The 27545-nt window shown below is 46.1% G+C and overlaps 1 protein-coding gene across 1 annotated transcript; it reads right to left on the minus strand.

Annotated features, from left to right (window-relative positions):
* Nucleotides 1-27411, minus strand: LOC141193187 (prostamide/prostaglandin F synthase-like). The gene is made up of 7 exons (XM_073662113.1): nt 27288-27411; nt 21734-21938; nt 12886-12937; nt 6672-6735; nt 1943-2018; nt 1531-1649; nt 1-509 (listed from the first exon to the last, which is right to left on the minus strand). The coding sequence occupies exons 1-7, from the start codon at nt 27348-27350 to the stop codon at nt 483-485; spliced, it is 606 nt and encodes a 201-aa protein (XP_073518214.1). The 5' UTR covers nt 27351-27411; the 3' UTR covers nt 1-482.
* Between the last annotated feature and the right edge of the window lie 134 nt (nt 27412-27545).

Genomic DNA, 27545 nt, shown 5'->3' on the forward strand with positions numbered 1-27545 from the left:
TAAGTGCAAATATAGTGATAAGAGTAAAGAGGAAGAACAAACACTGACAGAGCATTAATGTGTTGTAGCAGGACGAAGACCCTGGCTAGAACTGTCACTCAACATGGAGCACCCACCCCTCCCCCAAGCAACAAGAAAGCACAGAAACTGCAGAGCTGTGAGCTGCTCTGGAGAAAACATGATAGTTCCCCTTTAAGGAATAAGATTTCCATTTGCTAACAGCAAGCAGAGATCTTGTAAAACAGCAATGAATAAAAACAAATACAATTAGGGAGTTACAGTTTGTTTCATTAGAGTTTACAATGAAAACGTTTTTTAGTGACAAAGGGGACCCTCCCTTCATGTTATGGCCCATTAGAATAGTGTGAGACCCCTCTTGTCAGAAGTGGGATTTCAAGCAATGAAGATTCCAGTCAGTGCAAGAAATATGATAAGTAGAGACACGATGCAACTCCCATAAGAAACGGGAAAGGATTCTTCATTCAGTATGTGCACACATCATCATTACACTGTGGGGAGAAACAAGAAGGTGATGTCAAAATGGCTACACACGCACTATAATTCACTTCTTCTAGAGACCGCATCAAAATGAATATTTTATACAGAATCTAAGACAGAATTAATGACTTGAAGTCCACGCAGGAGAAGTCACATTAAAGTAGCTCTGCCAAAATGGCCGCAGCTGGTGTGGCACTGGGCATGGCTATGCCCACCCATCAAATTCACAAAAAGTGCTGACATTTTTAAGCCAGAAATGCCAATCCAGACCGAGACTGGATGAAGATTCCTGGCGAGGTGCAGGCCACAGAGGAGATGCTCCAAATTCATTAAGTGGCGTGCACCTTTTAAGGGGTTATACAGGACTATTTTATTTTTTAATATGAGTTTCAAAACTAACAGGCAGGTAATTACTACCAGAGGAAACTACCTGCCTCTTCTACTCGTACACGGCGCCGGCTCAGAGCGGCCACTAACCGCTCATGCCAGTGATTCAGCTGCTCCACTTAAGAGTTGATGGAGTGTGACTGCCAATGTCATAATGACTGACACCTAGCTCCCTGCAGTTAGGCAGCGGGGAGCCGGCTGTCAGTCAGCATGAAATTGGCAGTCACGCCCTGTCAACAGAGCAGAGCGGAAGCAGTAGAATTTCCTGCAGAAGCGGTCTGTGTCGGCAGAGATCGGCGCAACTACTTACCTGTTAGTTCTTAGGCCTGTACTAAAAAAATTTTTAAAAATAGTCCTGGATAACCCCTTTAATGAATTGGCACAATGTACACCAGCGAGCCCTTCATTAAAAACTTTAATGCACAAAGTCAGTCTTAATACATCAACTTCAAATCAACCTATTGTAGAAGATTTGGAGCTCTGTTTCAGAGCACCCCGTGCTGTAGGGATAGTCTTGTAGATTAAATTAATCTTGAAGCTAGAAATTATATGGAAGTAAAAGGCGAAAATTCACTTTAAAGTAAGGGGAGTAGAAAAAGGTAGAATAGAGCAGTCCACTAACAGGTCCTGCTCCATATGAGTTACCTGAGGGCGCTGTCCTTCAGTCACATTTGCAGAAATTCCCAGAGTCTTCACTAAGGTTTCTAGAGAAATGTGCTCACCAGGGGAATCTTGTACAAAATGAAGCAAAACTTTTTCTCCTCCTTGTAAAAAAAAAAAAAAAAAGGGGGATAGAGCAAGTTAAACAGTTTAATTTCAGCTAAATAATAAAAAAAATAGCAGTGATGGATATCTCCTATTAAAACATACTGAGCTGTAGTTTCATAAGAGTTGGGGAGCCACACGCTGTGGACCCCCAGCTCTATGGGTTTATGACAGGTTTTACCCTTCTTCCTCACTATCTTCGCCTGATAAGCTCCATCCTGCCATCTTGTGGTTGTTTTAGATAAAGTCTTACAATTCTAATTTGTGAACAATTCATATAAAATCCTTTTACCTTTAGTGACAATCAACATCCCCCCACTCTGCAGGAGATCTCCACTGAAGCTTCCTTGCACCCCATCTGCATTTGCCTGTAAAATGTAAGGTAATTGAAATAAAGTCTAACTTAGGTAAACACTATCATCTGTCAAGAAAAACTCATTATTATTATAGCGCCATTCATTCCATGGAGCTTTACATGTGAAAGGGATATACATACAGTAGCACAAACAATTACAGTAAATTTTGAACAATACAAGCCGGAGGCTGGTACAGGAGGAGCGAGGACCCTGCCCACCAGGGCTCACAATGTACAGGGATTTATACTCTATGGCACATATCTCAAACTCTGGTCAGCAGGGCAACTATATTTAGCCCACAACGCCAGGCAGGCCACCCGCCCGGCATCGCACTTTCAACTGTATCAGCATCCTAGATGCCGACAAAATTGAAAGCAATGATGGAAGGAGTTTCTGCTGACGCTCCCTCTCCCATCATTCTCCCTCTACATCTGACGTTTCAGCGCAGCGGGCGCGATGATGTCATTACAACGCACCCACTGTTCCAAGCAGTGCAAAGGATCAGAAGATGCACTGCAGAGACTGGAGCAGGGGGAAGTGGAATGAGGAGAAGGGAGTATTTTTTTTTGTTTAATGTGGGGCCTATTATACTCTACAGAGGATCATGTGGGACCAGCTATGCAGGGCCCATTACTCCACACAGAGCGCTATGCGGGGCCCATTACTCTGTGTGAGCAATCATACTGTGATGGGGTCACCATAATATGGAGGAATTCACTGTGGAGGTATCTTACTGTGTTTGGGAGTGGGGGGGGCACTTGTTTGCATTAGACTTTATGATCTGTATTATTCAAGGCTTTTAACCTTTGTTATTACATGTTTAAATTAGGCCATATGCTTTCTACAGCTCTTACATAACATATTCCAAATATTTTATTCTAAGATCTATTACTTAAAATTTACTTTGTTTGTAGGACAAATACTTTAAGGCTAGTTTCACATGTCTGTCCGTATATTTCCGGTAGTGGAGATATCCATGTCCGTGTGTGTCACACGTGTGGCAACCGTGTGCCGCATCAAGAGCACACGTACCGGCGCTTGGGAATCAGTGTACAGTTAGTGCTATTCCCAAATGCAGGGTGCTGAACACTGCCCTCATTATTGTCCCCCGCAGGAACTGTGATCGGCACCAGCAGGGACACAATGGAGAGTAGTATTCTGCTCCCGAAGTGTCCACCTGTAAAAATAAGAATAAAATACAAAATCCTTATACTCACTTGTCCTAAGTGTCCCTGGCTGTAATCCATACGACCGCTGAGGCCGAGGAGAATGAGCCGCTGTCGTGAGCGGGCCCCAGAGCTCTGCTGAGCTCAGGAGCAATGTCCGTCTCTCACTAAGCACAGCTCCAGGACCCGCACATTCTGCCCGTCTCCTCTACTGATGAGTTGCATGGATTACAGCATACACGGGAACACTTAGGACAGGTGAGTATAAGGATTTTTAATTTTATTTTTACAGGTGGACACTGCGGGAGCAGACCCTACTACTCTCATTGTCCCTGCTGGTGCTGATCGCAGCGCCGGCAGGAAACCATGAAGAGTACAGAATTCAGCACCCGGCACTTGGGAACAGGGCTAACTGTACACTGATTCCCAAGCGCCGGTACGTGTCACAATGATGGCATCCGTGTTAGGCACGTGTTTACACGGACCCATTGACTTGAATGGATCCGTGTTATCCGTGCTGTCGTTCAAAAAACGGACATGTGAGCTTGTGGAGCACACAGACACATGGTTTGTGGAAACACACTGACATGTGCACAGACCCACAGATTTGAATGGGTCTACATGTGCCAGTGTCTCCGGTACGTGTGGAAACTCAGCACACGTACCGGAAATACTGATGTGTGAAAGAGCCCCAAGTCAGTTTCCATATGACAAGGTTCATGGTTATATTTGAGAAGGAAAAACTTCCTCAATTGGACCTTTTTTTATTTTTTTTAAATAAAGATCAAGGTTGGCCTAGGATGTGAAGCTGTTCATTTTGACCTGTGACTGTAATGATATGGTAATTAGCCTGTATTATTGTTACATTATCCACTCTACCTTGGTACACTATTTGCACTCTAATCATGTTTAGCTTTACTTGTTAAGTGTGCGCTGTGTACACATCATCTAATGTGTTTCTAATCCTTTGCTAACACCCTGTATCCTGAGCAAATTCTTGTGCAGAATTGCTTATCCTATTTAATAATGTGAGCGCTTGGGGATATGGACACCTTATGGCTGCGTGCCCACTATGTGTTTTTCAAGTGTTTTTGCTGCAGAATTTCCGCAGTGAAAACGCTTAAAAAACACTTGGTAATACGTGCTCCATGGTCCCCAATGATAATCCGCATGTGCTGGGCACATGCTGCGGAAATTTCCGCTGCGGATTATCATTGCGGAAAAATACGCAGCATGTCCATTAATTTTGCGGACAAGCAGCGCAATTGCTGCCATTGACTTGCATTGAAACGTATAATATCCGTGTTAGTACATTTGCACACACGGATATTATGCGTTTCAATGTGCGGATGGTACCCAGGTCTGGAGGAGAGGAGACTCTCATCCAGACCCAGGTACCATAGAACCTGTTAAAAAAAGAATTTAAAATAAAAAATAAAGATTATACTTACCTTCTGATGTCCTCCCGGTGTTTTCTCCCCTCCGTCTGGTCTGCTGTATGGGTCGTGGTGTTGTGAAGGACCTGCCATGATGCTATTGAGTCATGTGACCTGACACATGACTCAATGACGCCACCGCAGGTCCTTCACAACACCGCGAGCCGCCCAAGACACTGGACAGAGGGGAGAAAACACTGGGAGGACATCGAAAGGCAAGTATAAAATTTTTTACCATTTTTATTCTTTTTTTTTAACTAACTTGGTCACACTACTATAAATCCATGCCGGTTGCATGGATTTATATAGTGTGAACAAGTTGTCAAGCACTTTCCAAGTGATGCTAAAATCGCTTGGAAAAGCTCTTGATAACCCGCATGCAGAAATGCATGCAAAAATGCTTGACAAATACAGTACAGACCAAAAGTTTGGACACACCTTCTCATTTAAAGATTTTTCTGTATTTTCATGACTATGAAAATTGTACATTCACACTGAAGGCATCAATACAATGAATTAACACATGAGGAATTATATACTTAACAAGAAAGTGTGAAACAACTGAAAATATGTCTTATATTCTAGGTTCTTCAAAGTAGCCACCTTTTGCTTTGATGACTGCTTTGCACACTCTTGGCATTCTCTTGATGAGCTTCAAGAGGTAGTCACCGGAAATGGTTTTCACTTCACAGGTGTGCCCTGTCAGGTTTAATAAGTGGGATTTCTTGCCTTATAAATGGGGTTGGGACCATCAGTTGTGTTGTGCAGAAGTCAGGTGGATACACAACCGATAGTCCTACTGAATAGACTGTTAGAATTTGTATTATGGCAAGAAAAAAGCAGCTAAGTAAAGAAAAACGAGTAGCCATCATTACTTTAAGAAATGAAGGTCAGTCAGTGCGAAAAATTGGGAAAACTTTGAAAGTGTCCCCAAGGGCAGTTGCAAAAACCATCAAGCGCTACAAAGAAACTGGCTCACACGAGGACCGCCCCAGGAAAGGAAGACCAAGAGTCACCTCTGCTTCTGAGGATAAGTTTATCCGAGTCACCAGCATCAGAAATCTCAGGTTAACAGCAGCTCAGATTAGAGACCAGGTCAATGCCCACAGAGTTCTAGCAGCAGACACATCTCTTCAACAACTGTTAAGAGGAGACTTTGTGCAGCAGGCCTTCATGGTAAAATAGCTGCTAGGAAACCACTGCTAAGGACAGGCAACAAGCAGAAGAGACTTGTTTGGGATAAAGAACACAAGGAATGGACAATAGACCAGTGGAAATCTGTGCTTTGGTCTGATGATTCCAAATTTGAGATCTTTGGTTCAAACCACCGTGTCTTTGTGCAACGCAGAAAAGGTGAATGGATAGACACTACATGCCTGGTTCCCACCGTGAAGCATGGAGGAGGTGTGATGGTGTGGGGGTGCTTTGCTGGTGACACTGTTGGGAATTTATTCAAAATTGAAGGCATACTGAACCAGCATGGCTACCACAGCGTCTTGCAGCGGCATGCTATTCCATCCGGTTTGCGTTTAGTTGGACCATCATTTATTTTTCAACAGGACAATGACCCCAAACACACCTCCAGGCTGTGTAAGGGCTACTTGTCCAAGAAGGAGAGTGATGGGGTGCTATACCAGATGACCTGGCCTCCACAGTCACCAGACCTGAACCCAATCGAGATGGTTTGGGGTGAGCTGGACCGCAGAGTGAAGGCAAAAGGGCCAACAAGTGCTAAGCATCTCCGGGAACTCCTTCAAGATTGTTGGAAGACCATTTCCGGTGACTACCTCTTGAACTCATCAAGAGAATGCCAAGAGTGTGCAAAGCAGTCAAAGCAAAAGGTGGCTACTTTGAAGAACCTAGAATATAAGACATATTTTCAGTTGCTTCACACTTTTTTGTTAAGTATATAATTCCACATGTGTTAATTCATCGTTTTGATGCCTTCAGTGTGAATGTACAATTTCCATAGTCAAGAAAATACAGAAAAATCTTTAAATGAGAAGGTGTTTCCAAACTTTTGGTCTATACTGTATATATTTTCTGCATAAGTATATTCTCACCTTGGTGACAATATCTCGAACCTTTTTCCCAAGAGCTGCAGGTACTATAGAAAGAGCATTATACCTACAATGAGAAATAAACATAAGTGAACCCTCAGTATATTGCATAGAAAAAGATTCCCTAATATAGTGCTCCTAGCAGAAGTTTATGTGGCCACGGGTATTTTAAGGCTGAGTTCACACGATGCGTTTTTCATGCGTTTCTGCGGCGTTTTTGCAGTTGCGTAAACGCCGCGGAAACGCATGAAAAACGCATGGTAGAAGGGCAGCAATGTTCCCCAATGGAAATCCGCATGCGCTGTGCCCATGATGCGGATTTTTCCGCAGCGTAAACGCTGCGGTCAAAAATCCGCAGCATGTCAATTAATTTTGCGGAAACGCTGCTCTTTTGCCGCCATTGACTTGCATTAGACCGCATGGAATCCGCATCACTGTATATGTTGATGCGCTTTTCATGCGGTCTAATGTGCGGATGGTACCCGGGTGTGGATGAGAGGACTCTCATCCAGACCCAGGTACCATTAAAAAAAAAAGAATAAAATAAAAAATATATATATTCTCACCTTCTGACGGCCCGCGCTGCGTCCTGCCGGCTTCCCGGGCACTTCGCGGTTGAATGAAGAAGGACCTTCGCTGACGTCAGAGTCATGTGACGGGTCACGTGACGCTGACGTCGGAAGGTCCTACAGTCTTCACTGCCGGCAGCCGGGACCGATGAAGCAGGACACCGGGGGCCATCAGAGGGTAACGTATAGATTTATTTTTTATTTTTTGACATCACACACTATATAAATCCATGCCGGTTGCATGGATTTATATAGTGTGAAGTTGACAAGCACTTTCCAAGTGATGCTAAAATCGCTTGGGAAGCGCTTGTCAACCCGCATGCGGAAATGAAAGTGAAGACCGCTTCATTTCCGCATGTCCCTGGCAGGAAACCGCATGTACAATCCGCATGCGTTTTTTCCTGCCAGAGAGATGCAGAAACGCTCAGGAAAAAATCCTGAGCATTTCTGCATCATGTGCACATACCCTAAAAAAAGATTTATTTATATGTATGTATGTTTTTTTTGTTGTTTTTTTTAATAGCATAAAACAGAAACACATGGCTTTAAAAGGGTACCTGTCACAAGGGCTGTCATCACTGCAATGATTAGGAACTTCAGTTTGAATCGCTTTTGCCAGTGAATAATTCCCCCCTTATTCATGTTTTTTTGGGACTAATTTATTGGATATGACCATACACATCTGCGTGCTTTTAAATAAAATAGTACTTTTATACGAAGATTCGAATGCTGGATTTCCCCTTTTCCTGTACTTTATATTTGTGTAACATACCTGGCGGCGTCCTTGCATGGTGGTCCATCTCCCACTGTGCAAGAGGGCGCACTTGATCTCCTGTCCAGAATGTCTCTCTGGCTTCCCTCCATGCTGTCTGTTTGTGTCTGTTTCTGCTGCTTAAGGGCGGCGCCCGATCACTTCCTGCCTTTTGTACCTGCTGTGGGTCACACCCCTTGTGCGTCCTCAGCCTATTGCTGTCTGTCACTTGGTATATAGCTCAGCAGCTCCCTTCTATCCCTGCCTGAGCATAGTGTTTCCTTCAGTGTGTGCTTGCACTCTGAAGGTGCCAGGTCCCGTCTCTTGTCTCCTGCTTTTTGTATCAGTTCCCGTGTCTGAACTGAGTCCTGTATGTCTCCTGCTTTTCGGTATCAGTTCCCGTGTCTGAACTGAGTCCTGTATGTCTCCTGCTTTGCGGTATTAGTTCCCGTGTCTGAACTGAGTCCTTTCTGTGTTCTCTTGTCTGTCCTGTCTGAACACGCTCCTAGCCTGTTCCTCCCGCCTTCTAGGGGCCGATTTCCTAGACCCGCTCCTGTATCTTGTCTGTCCTGTCTGAACTCGCTCCTAGCCTGTTCCTCCCGCCTTCTAGGGGCCGATTACCTAGACCCGCTCCTGTATCTTGTCTGTCCTGTCTGAACACGCTCCTTGCCTGTTCGTCCCGCCTCTCTGGGGGCAGTATTCCCAGACCCGCTCCTGTATCCCGCTGCAGTGTCGGTCTCCTCCGTACACTCAGTTCCAGTCTGAACTCTCTCCTGTCCTTTACCTGTTTTGCCTCTATGTCCGTTCCCTTCCTTTTTCTGCAGAGTCTGAACTCGTACCTAACTCCTGCTTGTTGTCTCTGCAAGTACTGTGTGAGTATCTGGCTCTGTCTTTCCCTTCCTGTCTGTTCCGTGTGAACAGAGCCCTGTCCTCCCTGCTCAGCCTTGTCTGCACTCTAGCTGTGCTTGCCTGTAACCCTCTGCCTGTATTGTTCCTGAGTCCCGGTGTGTACTGGGTCCTATCCCGCCTGTGTTCCTACCTGCTAGTGCCTCCCTGTCTGCACTCTAGCTGTGCTTACCTGTACCCCCCTGCCTGCTTACCCGCCTGCCTGCATACCAGTCGTGCCTGCCTATACCCACCAGTCTGTTCCTGTATTCCCCTGTGTGGGTCAACAGCCGTGTCAAGGGTCTGTCCTGGAGTAGCACCTGGTCCCTCTGCTCGGTTCCTCCTTGGTGCACTGGCGTCGTATGCCGTCGTGCGACCCTGGTCGGATCGGGTGAATACCTAGTTACGCCCCTCCAGGCGTTCACTCTCCGGCACGGTCCAGTGGAATCACTACCAATCACACGCACACGCCGCTTAGCCCGGGCGTGTGCATAACAGCATGCTCAGGCCATGGTTCCCGTTGAGCCCCACGGCCTTCGCTCTTTGAGAAGTTTTTCCAGCGAATACATGCATTAAAATAAATAAATAAATTTTTTCCCCCCTTTAGCTGAGTTCCAGGCGAATTACGCACCCGTCCAGATGGATCTATCAGCTCTCGTTCCTGCGGATCCGCCACGTTACTATGGGGATCCAAGACAGTGTCGTGCATTTGTGGAGCAATGCATGCTACACTTTAAGGCCTACCCTCTCTATTTTCCTTCCGATTGGGCTAAAGTGGCCTTTATGATTGACTACCTAGCGGGTGATGCCTTGAAATGGGTCACCCCCCTATGGGAAGCATGGGATCCTGTCATCCTTGACCTGCAGGCCTTCCTGGTGGCCTTTCGTATGGTCTTCGAGGACCCTAACTCTGAAGCCCCTGCTGAAGCTTCACTTCCCAATATCCCGGAGCAGCCCCGACGGGTAATGTGTGTGGGTAGCGCAATAGTCCTCCAGCCCAATGAGACTACTGCCCACCCAGAATCCTCACAGGGTGACTACGCTTTCCGGAATACTTCTCTCAACCTCAAGAGGCAGTCCAGACGTGCTAGACTTAGAGGCAAGCCGTCACGCCAGGGTCTGTCCTCCCTGAGACCTCCTGACCCCAACCTTGAAGTCCCTACTGAAGCTTCATCTCCCTGTATCCCGGAGAAACCCCAATGGGTAATGTGCGTGGGTAGTGCACCAGTTCTCCTGGCCGAAGAGACTTCTGCCCATCCAGACTCCACACAGGAGAACTTCCTGCACCCGGCATCAGATGCTTCTTTCTCTTTAACCGGTGTGCATGTCCAAGGATGCTCCAAAGCTGTGGTTACCTCAGAGTCTGTGCACCTCTACTACCTGGCGGAGGATCCCCTGTTGCCTCCTGAACCCTCCGGGATACCACTCGATGACAAATGGAGAGAGACTTCTCTACACCCGGTACTCAATACTTTGTCCGCTTCGTCCTGTGAGCCTGACAATGGGTACCCCAAAGTGGTAGTTACCTCCGAGTCTCTACACCCCTCCGACCAGGCGGAGGATCTCCAGTTGTCTCCTGAACCCTTCGGGGTGCTACCTGGTAGCGAAAGGACAGAGACTCTCCTATACTCTGTACCTGATACCTCGCTCGCTTCGTCCAGTGAGTCCAACCTAGTGTACTCCGAAGCAGAGGTTACTCCTGAGTCTCTACACCCCTCCGACCAGGCGGAGGACCTCCAGTTGTGTTCAGAATCCTTCGGGGTGCCACCTGGTGGTGAATGGACAGAGACTTTCCTATACTCTGTACCTGATACCTCGCTCGCTTCGTCCAGTGAGTCCAACCTAGTGTACTCCGAAGCAGAGGTTACTCCTGAGTCTCTACACCCCTCCGACCAGGCGGAGGACCTCCAGTTGTGTTCAGAATCCTTCGGGGTGCCACCTGGTGGTGAATGGACAGAGACTTTCCTATATCCTGGATCTGATACCTCGCTTGCTTCGTCCAGTGAGTCCGACCTAGTGTACTCTGAAGCAGAGGTTACCCGTGAGTCTCTACACCCCTCTGACCAGGCGGAGGACCGCCAGCTGTCTCCAGAACCCTTCGGGGTGCCACCTGGTGGTGAATGGACAGAGACTTTCCTATACTCGGTACCCGATACCTCGCCTGCTTCCTCCAGTGAGTCCGACCTAGTGTACTCTGAAGCAGTTGTTTTCTCTGAGCCTCTGCACTCTTCTGACCCGGCGGAGGACCTCCAGTTGTTTCCTGAATCCTCCGGGATACCACCAGATAACAAAGAGACAGTGACTTTTCCTCATTATGTACCTGATAACCCGTCTATTTCTTCCTGTGAGCTTGACAAGATGTACCTCAAAGCAGAGATTACCCTTAAGTCTCTGTCCCCCTCCAACCCAGTGAACGACTGGTCCTCGAATTCCCTGCGGAAGATTCTGGCAGGCCTGAAGAAGAGGGGGCGTAAGGGGGGAGGTACTGTAACATACCTGGCGGCGTCCTTGCATGGTGGTCCATCTCCCACTGTGCAAGAGGGCGCACTTGATCTCCTGTCCAGAATGTCTCTCTGGCTTCCCTCCATGCTGTCTGTTTGTGTCTGTTTCTGCTGCTTAAGGGCGGCGCCCGATCACTTCCTGCCTTTTGTACCTGCTGTGGGTCACACCCCTTGTGCGTCCTCAGCCTATTGCTGTCTGTCACTTGGTATATAGCTCAGCAGCTCCCTTCTATCCCTGCCTGAGCATAGTGTTTCCTTCAGTGTGTGCTTGCACTCTGAAGGTGCCAGGTCCCGTCTCTTGTCTCCTGCTTTTTGTATCAGTTCCCGTGTCTGAACTGAGTCCTGTATGTCTCCTGCTTTTCGGTATCAGTTCCCGTGTGTGAACTGAGTCCTGTATGTCTCCTGCTTTGCGGTATTAGTTCCCGTGTCTGAACTGAGTCCTTTCTGTGTTCTCTTGTCTGTCCTGTCTGAACACGCTCCTAGCCTGTTCCTCCCGCCTTCTAGGGGCCGATTTCCTAGACCCGCTCCTGTATCTTGTCTGTCCTGTCTGAACTCGCTCCTAGCCTGTTCCTCCCGCCTTCTAGGGGCCGATTACCTAGACCCGCTCCTGTATCTTGTCTGTCCTGTCTGAACACGCTCCTTGCCTGTTCGTCCCGCCTCTCTGGGGGCAGTATTCCCAGACCCGCTCCTGTATCCCGCTGCAGTGTCGGTCTCCTCCGTACACTCAGTTCCAGTCTGAACTCTCTCCTGTCCTTTACCTGTTTTGCCTCTATGTCCGTTCCCTTCCTTTTTCTGCAGAGTCTGAACTCGTACCTAACTCCTGCTTGTTGTCTCTGCAAGTACTGTGTGAGTATCTGGCTCTGTCTTTCCCTTCCTGTCTGTTCCGTGTGAACAGAGCCCTGTCCTCCCTGCTCAGCCTTGTCTGCACTCTAGCTGTGCTTGCCTGTAACCCTCTGCCTGTATTGTTCCTGAGTCCCGGTGTGTACTGGGTCCTATCCCGCCTGTGTTCCTACCTGCTAGTGCCTCCCTGTCTGCACTCTAGCTGTGCTTACCTGTACCCCCCTGCCTGCTTACCCGCCTGCCTGCATACCAGTCGTGCCTGCCTATACCCACCAGTCTGTGTGCCAGCCTACCAGTCTGTTCCTGTATTCCCCTGTGTGGGTCAACAGCCGTGTCCGGGGTCTGTCCTGGAGTAGCACCTGGTCCCTCTGCTCGGTTCCTCCTTGGTGCACTGGCGTCGTATGCCGTCGTGCGACCCTGGTCGGATCGGGTGAATACCTAGTTACGCCCCTCCAGGCATTCACTCTCCGGCACGGTCCAGTGGAATCACTACCAATCACACGCACACGCCGCTTAGCCTGGGCGTGTGCATAACAATTTGGAAAACTTGGGGACAAGTTTCCTTTAAACGAAAACTACGAATTAGCCCACCTCTGCTTAGGCTAGGACACAAGGTTGTCTAATATAACCATCGGTCGTAGCCCAACTTTATGGACTTTTCAGACACCGACCTCTTGAATCCCAGCTCCTTGTAGCTCTGCTTGGATTCATCCAGATTTAATTCTGAAATAAAGCAGAGATTTGTAGTTACACAACATCAAGGCGTGATGTTCATTAACAAGATAAGGGAATGGCAATCAGGGTTGTGCAAAAAGCCATAAACCTATTGCGCAAAACCTGGAGTAATTCAAGGACGACTTATATCATATGCCCACCACAGGCTGAAGCTCCTCCTTGGATGCATCATGTCATGACATTGCATAATTAGCTACTTCTCAATAAAATATGTTATTAACCATTCCTTCCTTTATTAAGGGGGATAACAATAACATCACAGGATTGTGGGAAATCTTATTTTCTGATCATTTTATTTCACGTACAGTCTGCAAGACATAGGTGCTGTTTATGCAGATTCCCCTTAAAACAATGCAGTATCTTATGTTCTGTGGGCAAAACTACTGTGTGCATTCTTACAGCACTTAAGGGGTTATCTAGGACTATTTTTTTTTTTCAGCAATCACACCCCTTCGAAAAAGTAGCCTGGAAGAAAAGCTGCTCTGTTGATGTGGAGCAGCTGATTCGCCGGCAGGCACAGTGGCGTGTAAAAGTTTGGGCACCCCTGGTCAAAATTACTGTTATTGTGTACAGTTAAGCAAGAGATATCTAATAAATATAATCGTCTTATCCAGTCTGTCTCTGTCTGTCTGTCCAGGAAATCCCGCGTAGCTGATTGGTCCGGCCGCGGCCAATCAGCGATGCAGGATTTCAGAAAAAGATGGCGGCCGTTAGCCGCTCATCTCCCCGCTGCTGGCAGCACAAGTACCCCGACGGGCGGCGCCGCTAACCTCCATGCGGCTACCGTCGGGAGATCAGCGGCTTGGGCCGCTGATCTCCCGACGGCATGTGTGAAGGGAGGGACGGCTCCACTGCCCAGTCCTCAGTAATACGGTTCGCTGATTGGCACCAAATTTAAACAACGCTCTGCTGATTGGTCGCGTGCGGCCGCGGCCAATCAGCAGAGCGTTGTTTAAATTTGGCACCAATCTCGCTGATTGCGACCAATCAGCGATTTTGGTGCCAAATTTAAACAACGCTCTGCTGATTGCGCCCGGTCGGCCGCATACATATTCTAGAATACCCGATGTGTTCGAATCGGGCCACCATCTAGTACATATATATACACACACACACACACACACACACACACACACACACACACACACTGGGTACGGAAAGCATTCAAACCCCTTTACATTTTTCACTCTTTGTTTCATTGCAGCCATTTGGTAAATTCTAAAAAGTTCATTTTTTTCTCATTAAAGTACCCTCTGCACCCCATCTTGACTGAAAAAAACAGAAATGTAGAAATTTTTGCAAATTTATTGAAAAAGAAAAACTGAAATATCACATGGTCATAAGTATTCAGACCCTTTGCTCAGTATTGAGTAGAAGCACCCTTTTGAGCTAGTACAGCCATGAGTCTTCTTGGGAATGATGCAACAAGTTTTTCACACCTGGATTTGGGGATCCTCTGCCATTCTTCCTTGAAGATCCTCTCCAGTTCTGTCAGGTTGGATGATGAACGTTGGTGGACAGCCATTTTCAGGTCTCTCCAGAGATGCTCAATTGGGTTTAGGTCAGAGTTCTGGCTGGGCTAGTCAAGAATGGTCACAGAGTTGTTCTGAAGCCACTCCTTTGTTATTTAGCTGTGTGCTTAGGATCATTGTCTTGTTGGAAGGTGAACCTTCGGCCAAGTCTGAGGTCCAGAGCACTCTGGAAAAGGTTTGAATCCAGGATATCTCTATACTTGGCCGCATTCATGTTTCCTTCAATTGCAACCAGTCATCCTGTCCCTGCAGCTGAAAAACACCCTCATAGCATGATGCTGCCACCACCATGTTTCACTGTTGGGATTGTATTGGGCAGGTGATGAGCAGTGCCTGGTTTTCTCCACACATACCGCTTAAAATTATCACTAAAAGTTCTATCTTCGTCTCATAAGACCAGAGAATCTTATTTCTCATAGTCTGGGAGTCCTTCGTGTGTTTTTGAGCAAACTATGCAGGCTTTCATATGTCTTTCTCTGAGGAGAGGCTTCCGTCGGTCCACTCTGCCATAAAGGCCCGACTGGTGGAGGGCTGCAGTAATAGTTGACTATGTGGAAATTTCTCCCATCTCCCTTCTGCATCTTCGGAGCTCAGCCACAGTGATATTGGGGGTTCTTCTTTACCTCTCTCACCATAGCTCTTCTCCCACGATTGCTCAGTTTGGCTGGACAGCCGGGTCTAGGAAGACTTCTGTAGTCCCAAACTTCTTCCATTTAAGGATTATGGAGGCCACTGTGCTCTTAGGAACCTTGAGTAATGCAGTAATTCTTTTGTAACCTTGGCCAGATCTGTGCCTTGCCACAATTCTGTCTCTGAGCTCCTTGGGCGGTTCCTTTGAGCTTATGATTCTCATTTGGTCTGACATGCACTGTGAGCTGTGAGGTCTTATATAGACAGGTGTGTGCCTTTCCAAATCAAGTCCTATCAGTTTAATTAAACACATCTGGACTCCAATGAAGGAGTAGAACCATCTCAAGGAGGATTACAAGGAAATAGACAGCATGTGACTTAAATATGAGTGTCTGAGCAAAGGGTCTGAATACTTATGACCATGTGATATTTCAGTTTTTCTTTTTTAGTAAATTTGCAAAAATTTCTGCATTTCTGCTTTTTTTTCAGTCAAGATGGGGTGCAGAGTGTACTTTAATGAGAAAAAAATGAACTTTTTAGATTTACCAAATGGCTGCAATGAAACAAAGAGTGAAAAATTTAAAGGGGTCTGAATACTTTCCGTATCCTCTGTATGTATGTATATACACACACACACACATATAATATATTTTTTTAACTTTTATTTTTTTTGCCTAAAATAGAAAGGAAATCTGTCTTCTTAACTTTAGAACCACAATCATAAGTCACTGTATTAGCATAGTCACTCCCAAATTATCTATATACTACACAAATCTCCTTAGAGGCAATACCAAGGAGTACATAGGAGTCCAGACACAAGATAAGCGATAAAATATCTACATTTTTATTCAATAATAATTAAAATGTACACAAAATGAATAAAATTAAACAGGAAAATTGATTAATAAATCAGCACCTGGGCTTATGCAAGTGGGTTACAACACAACGGGCTGTATGACAGATTATCCAATACAATTGTATCAAAATGGAACAGGTGATACTAGGGCTAGGCTTCCTCCAATCAAAGATTCAATATGTTATTCAAAGCTATCTCAAAGTGTCAATGCAATAAAGTGTCAATGCAGTAAAGTGACTGTGTCAGTAGCCTTGAATAGGTGCCTGAGCGGTACCTCATAAAGTGACCATGCTCGCAGCAATCATGTCTTGACTAGATCCCTATCAGACCGTGCCCATTAGTAAGTCCAGGTCCCCAGATATTCCCCATTGGGCATAATAGATAGTGTTAAACCAGACCATTACCACCGAGACAAATATAAATAAGGATAAGCCATTAGATGGAACTACTTACAGCCGAAGTAAACGAAACCAGTGTCCCACGCTAAGCGGTGCTGCACCCCGACGGCGCCGTTTCGTCACGCTTCTTCCAGGGGGCGTTAACCTTATTGAAAGAACTTTAGGCCTTTTATAAATAATTTCATCTTCAACTTGCTCAACTGTTAACTGTTCACAATAACAGTAATTTTGACCAGGGGAGCCCAAACTTTTATATGCCACTGTAGTGGTCACTGTTTTTTTTTTACTGTGAGCCTAAAAACTTAGTCCTGGACAACCCCTTTAAGTAAGGGGGATACAGACCAGCGTAAACAGTAAAGATCCTAGTTACTTACCGGTAACGGGATTTTACAGAGCCCATGACAGCACCACCTGAGAGAGGGTATCCGCCCACCAAGGACAGGAACCTACTGAATAAAAAAGCGGTACCTCTCCTCCGCATCAGTTTTGTTTCAGAGCATGAGAGGGCCTCCGAAGACAGGTTAATACATAACCACCACCTCAATATTTGTACTAAACACCTTAAAAAGTGCACACCATAGTGATAAAGGGGAGGGAATTAATAGGGTGCTGTCATGGGCTCTGTAAAATCCCGTTACCGGTAAGTAACTAGGATCTTTTCCCCTTCTCCGATGACAGCACCACCTGAGAGATTTATAGAGATCAAATACCAGAGGGAGGGATCACCGCTTGCAACACCCTTCTACCAAAGGACAGATCAGTAGAAGAGGAAAGGTCAAGACGGTAATGTCTGTAAAATGTAGCGGGGGATGACCAAGTTGCCGCCTTACATATGATGTCGATGGGCACATCCGCCTTCTCAGCCCAGGAAGCAGCTACCGCTCTGGTGGAATGGGCCTTCAGGTTCTCTGGAACCGACAGATTGCTACAATAGTAGGCTAAGGTAATAGTATCCCTGACCCATCTAGCTATGGTCCCTCTTGTAACCTTAAGTCCTTTCCTAGCCCCCTGAAAGGATATAAATAAGGCGTCACTATTTCTCCAGGCTTTTGTCACTTCCAAATACTGGACTAACACCCTCCTAACATCTAAGGTGTGAAGCTTATGTTCCTCAGAATCCCTAGGATTAGGATAAAAGGAAGGGAGAGTGATTACCTGTGCCCTATGGAACTTGGAGGCTACCTTTGGAAGATAGGCCGGGTCTGGTTTTAAGATTACTCTATCCGTACATACTTGAGTGAATGGATAGTTAACGGATAGTGCGTGTAAGTCACTCACTCTACGAGCTGATGTCAGGGCTACCAGTAGAGCAGTCTTTAAAGTTAAGATTTTTTCTGAAACCTTCTCTAAGGGCTCGAAGGGAGGTTTGGTTAATGCTTCCAGAACTAAATTAAGGTCTCAAGGAGGCATTCTTGGAATAGGAATAGGTCTGGATCTATGACAAGCTTTAATAAATCTAATGATCCATCTATTTGCTGCCAAGTCATAATTATACAGTGCCCCCAGAGCTGATACCTGTACCTTAAGAGTACTGGTGGCTAGTCCCATGTTTAACCCCTTCTGGAGGAATTCTAGTATGGCCTCAATAGGAATCCTCCCTTTGGCGGACTGACCTGAGGTAGACAAGAACTTAGCCCAGGTTCTACCATAGATTCTAGTTGTTATCGGCTTTCTACTTGCCAGAAGGGTAGTAACAAGATCCGGAGAAAACCCCCTTTGCGTCAATAGCGACCTCTCAAAATCCAGGTCGTCAAATGCAGGCCCGCTCTTTGGGGATGACAGACTGGGCCCAGCCTGAGGAGATCCGGGATGTCCGGAAGAACCCATGGATCTGCTTGGGACATTCTCTTCATCCAAGTGAACCATGGTCTCTTGGGCCAGAACGGGGCGATCAATATAACACTCGCCCGTTCCTCTCGGATCTTCCTCAGGATAGTAGGGATCAGTACTAAAGGGGGAAAGGCATAAGCTAGAGTAAAATCCCACGGAATCTGCAGCGCGTCCACCGCAAACGCCCCCTCTTTTGGATTCAGGGAGCAAAAGGTTTCGGTCTTCCGATTGTGTCTGTTTGCAAATAGATCTATCTGGGGCTGTCCCCACCAACCCACAATCTGCTGAAAAACGGCTGGATTCAACTCCCACTGTCCTTGTTTCAAGATGTGACGACTCAAGAAATCGGCCTTTATGTTCTCTTCCCCTTTTATATGCAGTGCCGAGAGCGTAACCAGCCGACTCTCGGCAAACCTGAAGATCTGATCTGCTACTAACATCAGAGGGAGAGACCTGGTACCCCCCTGATGATTGATGTAGGCGACTGTTGATTTGTTGTCTGACATTATCCTGATGTGAGGACCATAAAGAACAGAACTGAATTCTTTTAGAGCGTTTCTGGCTGCCAACAGCTCTTTCATGTTGGAAGAGAGACTTGTCTCGCTGTCCGACCAGAGGCCTTGTACAGAACGATCCCTTAGGTGAGCTCCCCAACCTTCTGCACTTGTGTCTGTTGTAATTGTATCCGACACCTGGAAGGTCCAAGGAACCCCCAAAGATAGGTTGACCGGACATGTCCACCAGTCCACTTGCTTAAGCTGCTTGCGCTGCTTTGATGGATGTGGCTGCTGCTGTACCTCCTGTGGCGGTGACAGCTGCTGCCCAGGTGACTGCGGCTCCTCATTCATCATGGCGGGGATGCAGACACCGCCATCTCTGATTGCTCCCCATCCTTAAAAGCAGTAGGGCTCCACCTCCTTTAGGCTCCTCCCCTTCCGGCAGCGTGCTCAATTCAATTTCCCTTTTTTTTTTTAAATTTAGCCAGCTGGCGCGCTACACCGCAGATCCGCTCCTTTCTGCGCGTGCGCAGCCCAGCGGCACCCAGCGCGCTTGCAGCGGGATGACAGCTTCCCACCCGCACATGCGCAGCTTGGACTTCCGACGCGCTCCGTCACAGGATGCGACGCGACCCCCACGTGCGCAGATCTGGAAGACCTGCCGGCCGGCGCGCTCAGCTCGCTTTGCGAGGCGCAGACCCGGCCGCAGTCACCGGCGCACGCGGGGAGGAATCCAAAAAGCAGCACCTCCTCCCCACATGCAGACCCGGGCAGCAGCCAGATGGGCTGGGAACGGCCTCCAGGCCGCACCGTCCATAATCCAGGTGCGTGAGGTACCACCTGGTGAGGCTCCCATAAGGGACAGGAACCAAAACTGATGCGGAGGAGAGGTACCGCCTTTTTATTCAGTAGGTTCCTGTCCTTGGTGGGCGGATACCCTCTCTCAGGTGGTGCTGTCATGGGAGAAGGGGAAAAACATATTTTATTAACTGCCAAACAAGTTGTTATGGGCTTGTAAATGAGAAGATTGTGAAAATGATCTGCAGTAGTGACTCCTAACCAGATCTTTGCTCCAACATCTGATAATCCAGCACCTATTCTTAGACAAGAGCAGCTACAGTTATATGAAAAAGGTTGGGCACCCCTATCAGTCTTAAGCTTAATGTTTTATAAAAAGTGGTGTTTTTGCAACAGCTATTTCAGTTTGAACTATGTAATAACTGTTGGACACAGTAATGTTTCTGCCTTGAAATGAGGTTTATTGTACTAACAGAAAATGTGCAATCTGCATTTAAACAAAATTTGACAGGTGCATAAGTATGGGCACCTCACCAGAAAAGTGACATTAATATTTAGTAGATCCTCCTTTTGCAAAAATAACAGCCTCTAATCGCTTCCTGTAGCTTTTTATAAGTTCCTGGATCCTGGATGAAGGTATTTTTGACCATTCCTCTTTACAAAACAATTCCAGTTCAGTTAAGTTTGATGGTCACCGAGCATGGACAGCCCTCTTCAAATGATCCCACAGATGTTCAATGATATTCAGGTCTGGGGACTGGGATGGCCACTCGAGAACATTGTAATTGTTCCTCTGCATGAATGCCTGAGTAGATTTGGAGCGGTGTTTTGGATCATTGTCTTGCTGAAAGATCCATCCCCTAAGTAACTTCAACTTTATCACTGGTTTTGAACATTATTGTTAAGAATCTGCTGATACTGAATGGAATCCATGCGTCCCTCAACTTTAACAAGATTCCCGTTGCCGGCATTGGCCACACAGCCCCAAAGCATGATGGAACCTCCACCAAATTTTACTGTGGGTAGCAAGTGTTTTTCTTGGAATGCTGTGTTTTTTTGCCGCCATGCATAACGCCTTTTTGTATGACCAAACAACTCAATCTTGGTTTCATGAGTGCACAGGACCTTCTTCCAAAAAGAAATTGGCTTCTCCAAATGTGCTTTTGCATACCTCAGCCGACTCTGTTTGTGGCGTGCTTGCAGAAACGGCTTCTTTCGCATCACTCTCCCATACAGCTTCTCCTTGTGCAAAGTGCATTGTATAGTTGACCGATGCACAGTGACACCATCTGCAGCAAGTTGATGCTGCAGCTCTCTGGAGGTGGTCTGAGGATTGTCCTTGACTGATCTCACCATTCTTCTTCTCTGCTTTGCTGATGTTTTTCTTGGCCTGCCACTTCTGGCCTTAACAAGAACTGTCCCTGTGTTCTTCCATTTCCTTACTATGTTCCTCACAGTGGAAACTGACAGGTTAAATCTCTGAGACAGGAGAACAACTTGCAAGTGGTCACTTTAAGTAGCTTTTCTCATGATTGCATACATCTGGCTATAAAGTTCAAATCTCAATGAGGTTACAAAACCAAAAAAAGTGCTTTAGTACGTCAGTAAAAAGTAGGTAGGAGTATTTAAAACAAGAAAATGATAAGGGTGCCCATACTTATGCACCTGTCAAATTTTGTTTGAATGCAGATTGCACATTTTCTGTTAGTACAATAAACCTCATTTCAAGGCAGAAACATTACTGTGTCCAACAGTTATTACATATATCAAACTGAAATAGCTGGTGCAAAAACACCAATTTTTATAAAACATTAAGCTTAAGATTAATAGGGGTGCCCAAACATTTTCATATAACTGTATGTAAAATGTAAAGCTTAATAAGACAAGATCATAGAGATGTTTTTTGACATTACAGAAGCTTGATTGATGCCATTGATACTAATAGTAGAAGAATGTAAAGGAAAACTCCAGCCAATATATAATATATACCTTGAGGGGCGAAATATGGCACAGGGAGGGTGTCAGTCACAATTGGTTATTTCATATCATGCTCTGTTCAGTCAGGCCAGACAGACACAACACGGTGTATTCATTTTTACAGGAGTCTTACTTTATCACCAGGCAGCCAATAATTTTCCATGTCAGTGAATGCAAATCAGTACATCAGCTTCCTTGCCATGTCTTGGGGTCTTTGACCAACATGTTGCCTGTAAAAAGCCAAACTTGCCTATATGTACACTTACCCCCTGTGAAAAATTTACCATCTACAAATTCTTCCAGCCCCAAACTCTCCGGTCCAATCCCGATCAGACGGATTTGGTTGGCACCGAACGAATCTTGCAGCTTGGAAACTTCTTTTGCCATCCAGCGGCAAACCTGGCAGCCGAATCTTCTCAGGAAGAACAGGACGCTGGTGTGGTCTCTCCACAGCGACTGCAACTCAACTGTCTGAAGGTGCAAAATGCCAAATGTAATCCCCACAGCTGACTATCAGCAGCGTCCAGACATCTGTATATTCATCATGGTTAGACTCCCCTATGTCCACTGCATCTGAGATACACATGTAACATATACACTGGACATACATGACCTCCCATCATGACCAAGGACTGTCTCAGCACACAAAACGGGTAGATGTCCGCATGGTGACCTGTCACCAGTTTGTATGCATAGCTAATAAAAGAAAATTTTAGGATTACCACCTTTCTTCCTCCGAATGGCAGATACGGTGTCCATGCTCCGGATCACAGAACTTACAAGCAGCACAGAACGGGATCTACTCCACAGAAATCTTCAGGCAGGGTACATATCTGGGCAGTGCTACCCTACAGGCCCCCCGAGCTGCAAGGTAGGGCTTTGGGTATTAGACAAGCAGTCTTGATCTACTCAGGGCTCGTACACACAACTGTTATCAGTCAAAAAAAAAAAAAATATATATAATCTATCGGATTGTATAAGGCTGACAAGTGAGAGAAAAAAAAAATTCACCATACTTTTCTGGATGAAAGTTTGGACCTATTTTTTATACTATCGCATAAACCTATCCTTAGGGAGACCTGTTAGTACACGAGTTCCTATTAAAAATAAAGCTGTTACACAAATCCCTAGGGGCAGTTGGCCCTTCTACGTATCTGTTATGCCATCCAGTCTGACTTTGGTGCCAGGACACATTACCAGTTACATAAACTCTAAGCCAGTCTCTTCTTCAGTCATTAAAATCTTCCAAGACATGAAAGCAAAAAGCGGAGGGAAACCTGTAAGCCTCCTGCTGTATAGGGTGGCTAAGGCAGATAAATACCGCACAAACCAAGGTCTTCTAGGACCACCCTTTAAATTTGGCGTTGCTCTGAATGTGGGCCACTATCAGTGCAATGCACCGTGGAGCTCCCTACGCTTGCACTTGGTGATGCCCTATTCTATTTATGTTCTAGTACCTGTCAGTCAATAATTCTCCACCGAGCAGCATATCATGCTCAAAAATATAAAATTAAAAATCTAGAAGTAAGGCTTTTTTTTTTTTTAAATAATTCTCACTGGTCGCCATCTTTGGCTGTTTTCAGCAGCACTCTGGTCCATGCCGATACCACGTGACCGCATCTGTAAATCATCAGATCATGCTGCATCTTCTGTGTGGAGCGGTGGATGCTTTCTCTATTTACGTCTATGAGACTCAGTATGAGGTCTCGTTAAGTGTCTCATAGGCTAAGAGCAGGTGCAGACTGCCGTAGATTCTCTCATCGGGCCGATTATGCAAATCACACTCCGATCAGTGTGCTCAGATTCTCTCAGATGAGAGAATCGGAGCACAAGTGGAGAAGATGAAGAAAAAAAAAAATGTCTGAATGTTCTCCATTCGGTCAGTGATCGGAAATCAGACTGCACTCAGATGTCATCCGAGTGCAGTCCAATGTTTCCCACGCACTCACTGAATTGCATGGCTGAGTGCGATGTGAATATCAGATCAAACTAGAGCATGCATAAATAATTATTGAACAGCTCGATAGACTAACATTGGTCTGGGTGTAATCCAATGTTTTGTTGGATTTTATATGGACAGATCATACGGTTGTCTGCATTAGCCCTTACACATTGAGAAAATTCAAAAAGTGACCTCCATTCCATACAGCAGAAAGTGAGGTTCAGAAGGACGCAAATGTGGTCATATCAGTGCACTGCTGAAAACGGTAACCTGAGAATATATTACTGCGCTCATTGGACATACACACCTAACAGCTACCAATGGAAGAAATTAAAAAATTCTGAGTACTCCTTTAAATAAGAGGAAAAATAAGATTCTCTTCAATGTGCAGAATTACATTTTCATACATTTTTGATCCAAGTGACCATCTTTACCATCAGTGTGGTAATCCTGTTTAATTCTAAAAAAAACAAAAAAAAATTCAAACTGCTCCTACTCGTTAAAGAGAACCTGTCAGCAGTATTTAGCCCTTTAAATTAAGGCAGGGCTATAATGGCACAGCGAAGCTGATTAATCTGATACCTGATATGAAGGGATCCACTCAGTGGCTGCTGAATACTCACCTTTTCAGAAAATGACGTCTTGTGTGCTTCAGGGCGTAACGTGGGGGCAGGATCTTCTCCCCCGACACCCCAAGCCTCCTCTGCTTCTTGTACAGGTCACTGATTATTCAGTGACCTGACTCAGTTTTGAAATTCTGCGCCGCCATCATTGTGTGGGCGACACGTGCACAGTGAGAGCTGGTGTCTTATGTGCAGGACTTCAATAAAATGGCGCCGAGGCGGCACATGCGCAGATCGAGATTTCGCTATAGAGTTCGCTTTATTGACATTTTGGGGTAGATCCGATGTTTTAAAAAAAACGTATTTCTGGCGTTTGGAATTTTTTTCTCGTTACACTGTTTACAGATCGGATTAATTCTTTTTTTTATATTGATAGATCGGGCGATTCTGAACTCTGCGATACCAAATATGTGTATGTGGTTTTTTTTTAAGTATTTTATTTTGAATGGGGCAAAAGGGGGGTGATTTAAACTTTTATATTGTTTTAATATTTCTAAAAACATTTTTACACTTTTTGCTTGCTTCTATAGTCTCCATAGGAGACTAGAAGCAGCAATTGTCCGTACGCCTCTGCTACATAGAGGTGATGAGCAGATCACCTCTATGTAGCAGAAATGCTCCTGTGCTATGAGCGCCAACCACCAGATGGCGCTCATAGCGATCAGTACATGACAACCACTGGGGTCTGCTGCAGACCCAGGGTTGTCATGCCCACCCATCAGTGAGCCGCGATCACGTGACGGGGTCACCGATGGGTGGGGTAAGTGACGCAGTTCCGGGGCGGCGCTGTTAGGCTGCGTGCACACGATGTGTTTTTCATGCGTTTACGCTGCGGAATTTCCGCAGCGGAAACGCATCAAAAACGCATGGTAATCCGCACCCCATGGTTCCCAATGGCATTCCGCAATGTCAATGCAAATGCTGCGGATTTTTCCGCAGCGTTTCTGCAGCGCAAATAAATCCGCAGCATGTTCATTAATTTTGCGGAAGCGCAGCGGAAGCGCCGCCATTGACTTGCATTGAGACGCATAGAATCCGTGTCTGTACATTTGTACAAGCGGATTATATGCGGTTCAATGTGCGGATGGTACCCAGTTCTGGAGGAGAGGAGACTCTCATCCAGACCTGGGTACCATTGTACCTGTGAAAAAAGAATAAAATAATAAATAATGTTTATATTCACCTGTCCGGCGGCCCCTGCAGCGCTTCTCCTTCCAGGACCTGAGATGACGTCGCGGTCATGTGACCGCAGGTTGTCTCCCGAGATGCCGGCAAGCCAGGAAGGAACCAGGAAGGAGCGCGACAGCACACGCGGCGGCATCGGAGGTAAGTATAGCTTTTATTTTTTTATTTTTACGGTCACACTATATAAATCCATGCCGTTTGCACAATCTGCATGCGTTTTTTTCTGCCAGGGAGATGCAGAAATGCTGCAGAAATTTTCTGCTTCATTTCTGCATCGTGGGCACATAGCCTTAGGCTAAGTGCCCATGATGCAGAAATGCTGCAGATTTTTTCCGCATCTACCTGGCAGGAAAAATGCATGCGGATTTTACATGCGTTTTTCACGCCAGGTAGAAGCGTTTGTCAAGCGTTTTTGCATGCATTTCTTCATGCGGGTTATCAAGCGCTTTTCCAAGCGATTTTAGCATCACTTGGAAAGTGCTTGACAACTTGTTCACACTATATAAATCCATGGAACCGGCATGGATTTATATAGTGTGACCAAGTAATAGTTAAAAAATAGTTAAAAAAAGATTAAAAGAAAAAACATTATACTTACCTTCTGATGGCCCTCGGTCTTTTCTCCGCTGCGTCCAATCTCTTGTACGTCTGGAAGTGGTGTGAAAGGACATTTCATGGTGTAATTTAGTCATGTGACAGGTCACGTGACCGCCTATGTCAGCGGTCGCGTGACCTGTCACATGACTAAATGAAGTCATGGAGGGTCCTTTCCCACCACCGAGAGCCGTACAAGAGACTGGACGCAGCGGAGAAAAGACCAGGAGCCATCATAAGGTAAGTATGTTTATTTTTTATTTTAAATTCTTTTTTTAACAGGTACTATGGTACCCGGGTCTGAAGGGGAGTCTCCTCTTCTCCAGACCCGGGTACCATCCGCACATTGAATAGCTTAATATCCGCATGTGCATATGTAGTCATGCGGATATTAAGCGATTCAATGCAAGTCAATGGCGGCAATTACGCTGCGTGTCCACAAAATTAATGGACATGCTGCGTATTTTTTCCGCAATAATAATCAGCAGCGGAAATTTCTGCAGCATGTGCACAGCACATGTGGATCATCACTGGGGACCATTGGGCACGTATTACCAAGCGTTTAAGCGTTTTCGCTGTGGAAATTCAGCGGCAAAAATGCTTGAAAAACGCAAAGTGGGCACGCAGCCTTAAATGCCGCTGTCAGAGATTGACAGCGGCATTTAACATGTTGACAGCCGCGAGTGGATCGGGATTCCACCCGCGGCTGTTGCGGGCACATGTTAGCTGTATAAATCAGCTGACATGTGCCCGGTTCAGTGTGGGCTCAGCGCCGGAGCCAGCGCTGAACAGGAGGTGATAGCGTGGTGCGTACTATTACGCCACAGGCTGTAAAGGGGTTAAAATACACAGCGTAAAAAAAAAAAAACTCACCAAAAACCCATTGTGGGAACGTAGCCTTATGTTCACAGATTTATTGATTTGAATCCAAAACAAACATGTCCCTTATTCTTTTCATCATGGACACTCCGTCCACAAAAAGAAAAAAAAAACTACAGATGTGTGAATAGCCCCATAGACTATAATGGGTTAACGTGAAATACGGATTGAACAGGTATGTGAAAAGCGGAGGTCTGAATGAGGCCTTAGTTGAAGGTGGGTAAGAATAGACTCCCCCGGAGACTGCTGCATGGAGCCCCATCACCTCATTGTGGAGACCACAGCAATCTGAAAGCAGCCCCACAGTTGTACCTCACTTCTGGGTGACTGTACCCACTTTCTGGTATGTGGGTGATCAAGTGAGCCCCATAGTTAGTCTATAGGGTATATAATGTGCAGACATGTGCATAATGACTGCAGAGCATGTATAATGATCACTCACCAGCATTGCTATATAACCAGGCACTGCAGAGAGTGATGAAATCCCCTAATTCATTACCACAGCTGAGACTGCGGATCTGGGTGTGATCTAGACAGCGAGGATAAGGAAACAATGGTATTAAGACCCCAGAACACTATGACCAGACCCCAGCTCACCTCCCCGGTCAGAGCATTCTTCACTGGGAGAGCTCCCAGCTTCACCAGGTCCACATCGCCCATATCGTACGGTGTTTTGGAGAGTTGCTTCCTGGTAGTATTACTACTGGTCCTGCAGCGGTATCCCCTCAGCCAATCACAGCTCAGGACCTCGCCGGGATGGGGCTGAAAGGACGAGCTGTAGAGCCTTATATGGTATGTGGGCGGGGCTTAGTTGTATAAGTCGATACAATGTATCTTTCATAACATTGCTCTGAA

Source organism: Phyllobates terribilis, unplaced genomic scaffold (genome assembly GCF_046119375.1).
Source record: "Phyllobates terribilis strain yellow unplaced genomic scaffold, ASM4611937v1 Scaffold_65__1_contigs__length_7625178, whole genome shotgun sequence".
Classification (NCBI taxonomy): Eukaryota; Metazoa; Chordata; class Amphibia; order Anura; family Dendrobatidae; genus Phyllobates; species Phyllobates terribilis.

Bases quoted from the DNA above. Each gene is read 5' to 3' on its own strand.
- LOC141193187 (XM_073662113.1), bottom strand. From the start codon at position 27,350: ATGGGCGATGTGGACCTGGTGAAGCTGGGAGCTCTCCCAGTGAAGAAT. The intron at 6,736-12,885 runs GTCGGTGTCTGA...TTCTCATTGTAG, and splicing joins AAGGAGCTGGGATTCAAGAG to GTATAATGCTCTTTCTATAG. The intron at 510-1,530 runs GTAACTCATATG...TTCTCCCCACAG, and splicing joins CTGAAGGACAGCGCCCTCAG to TGTAATGATGATGTGTGCAC.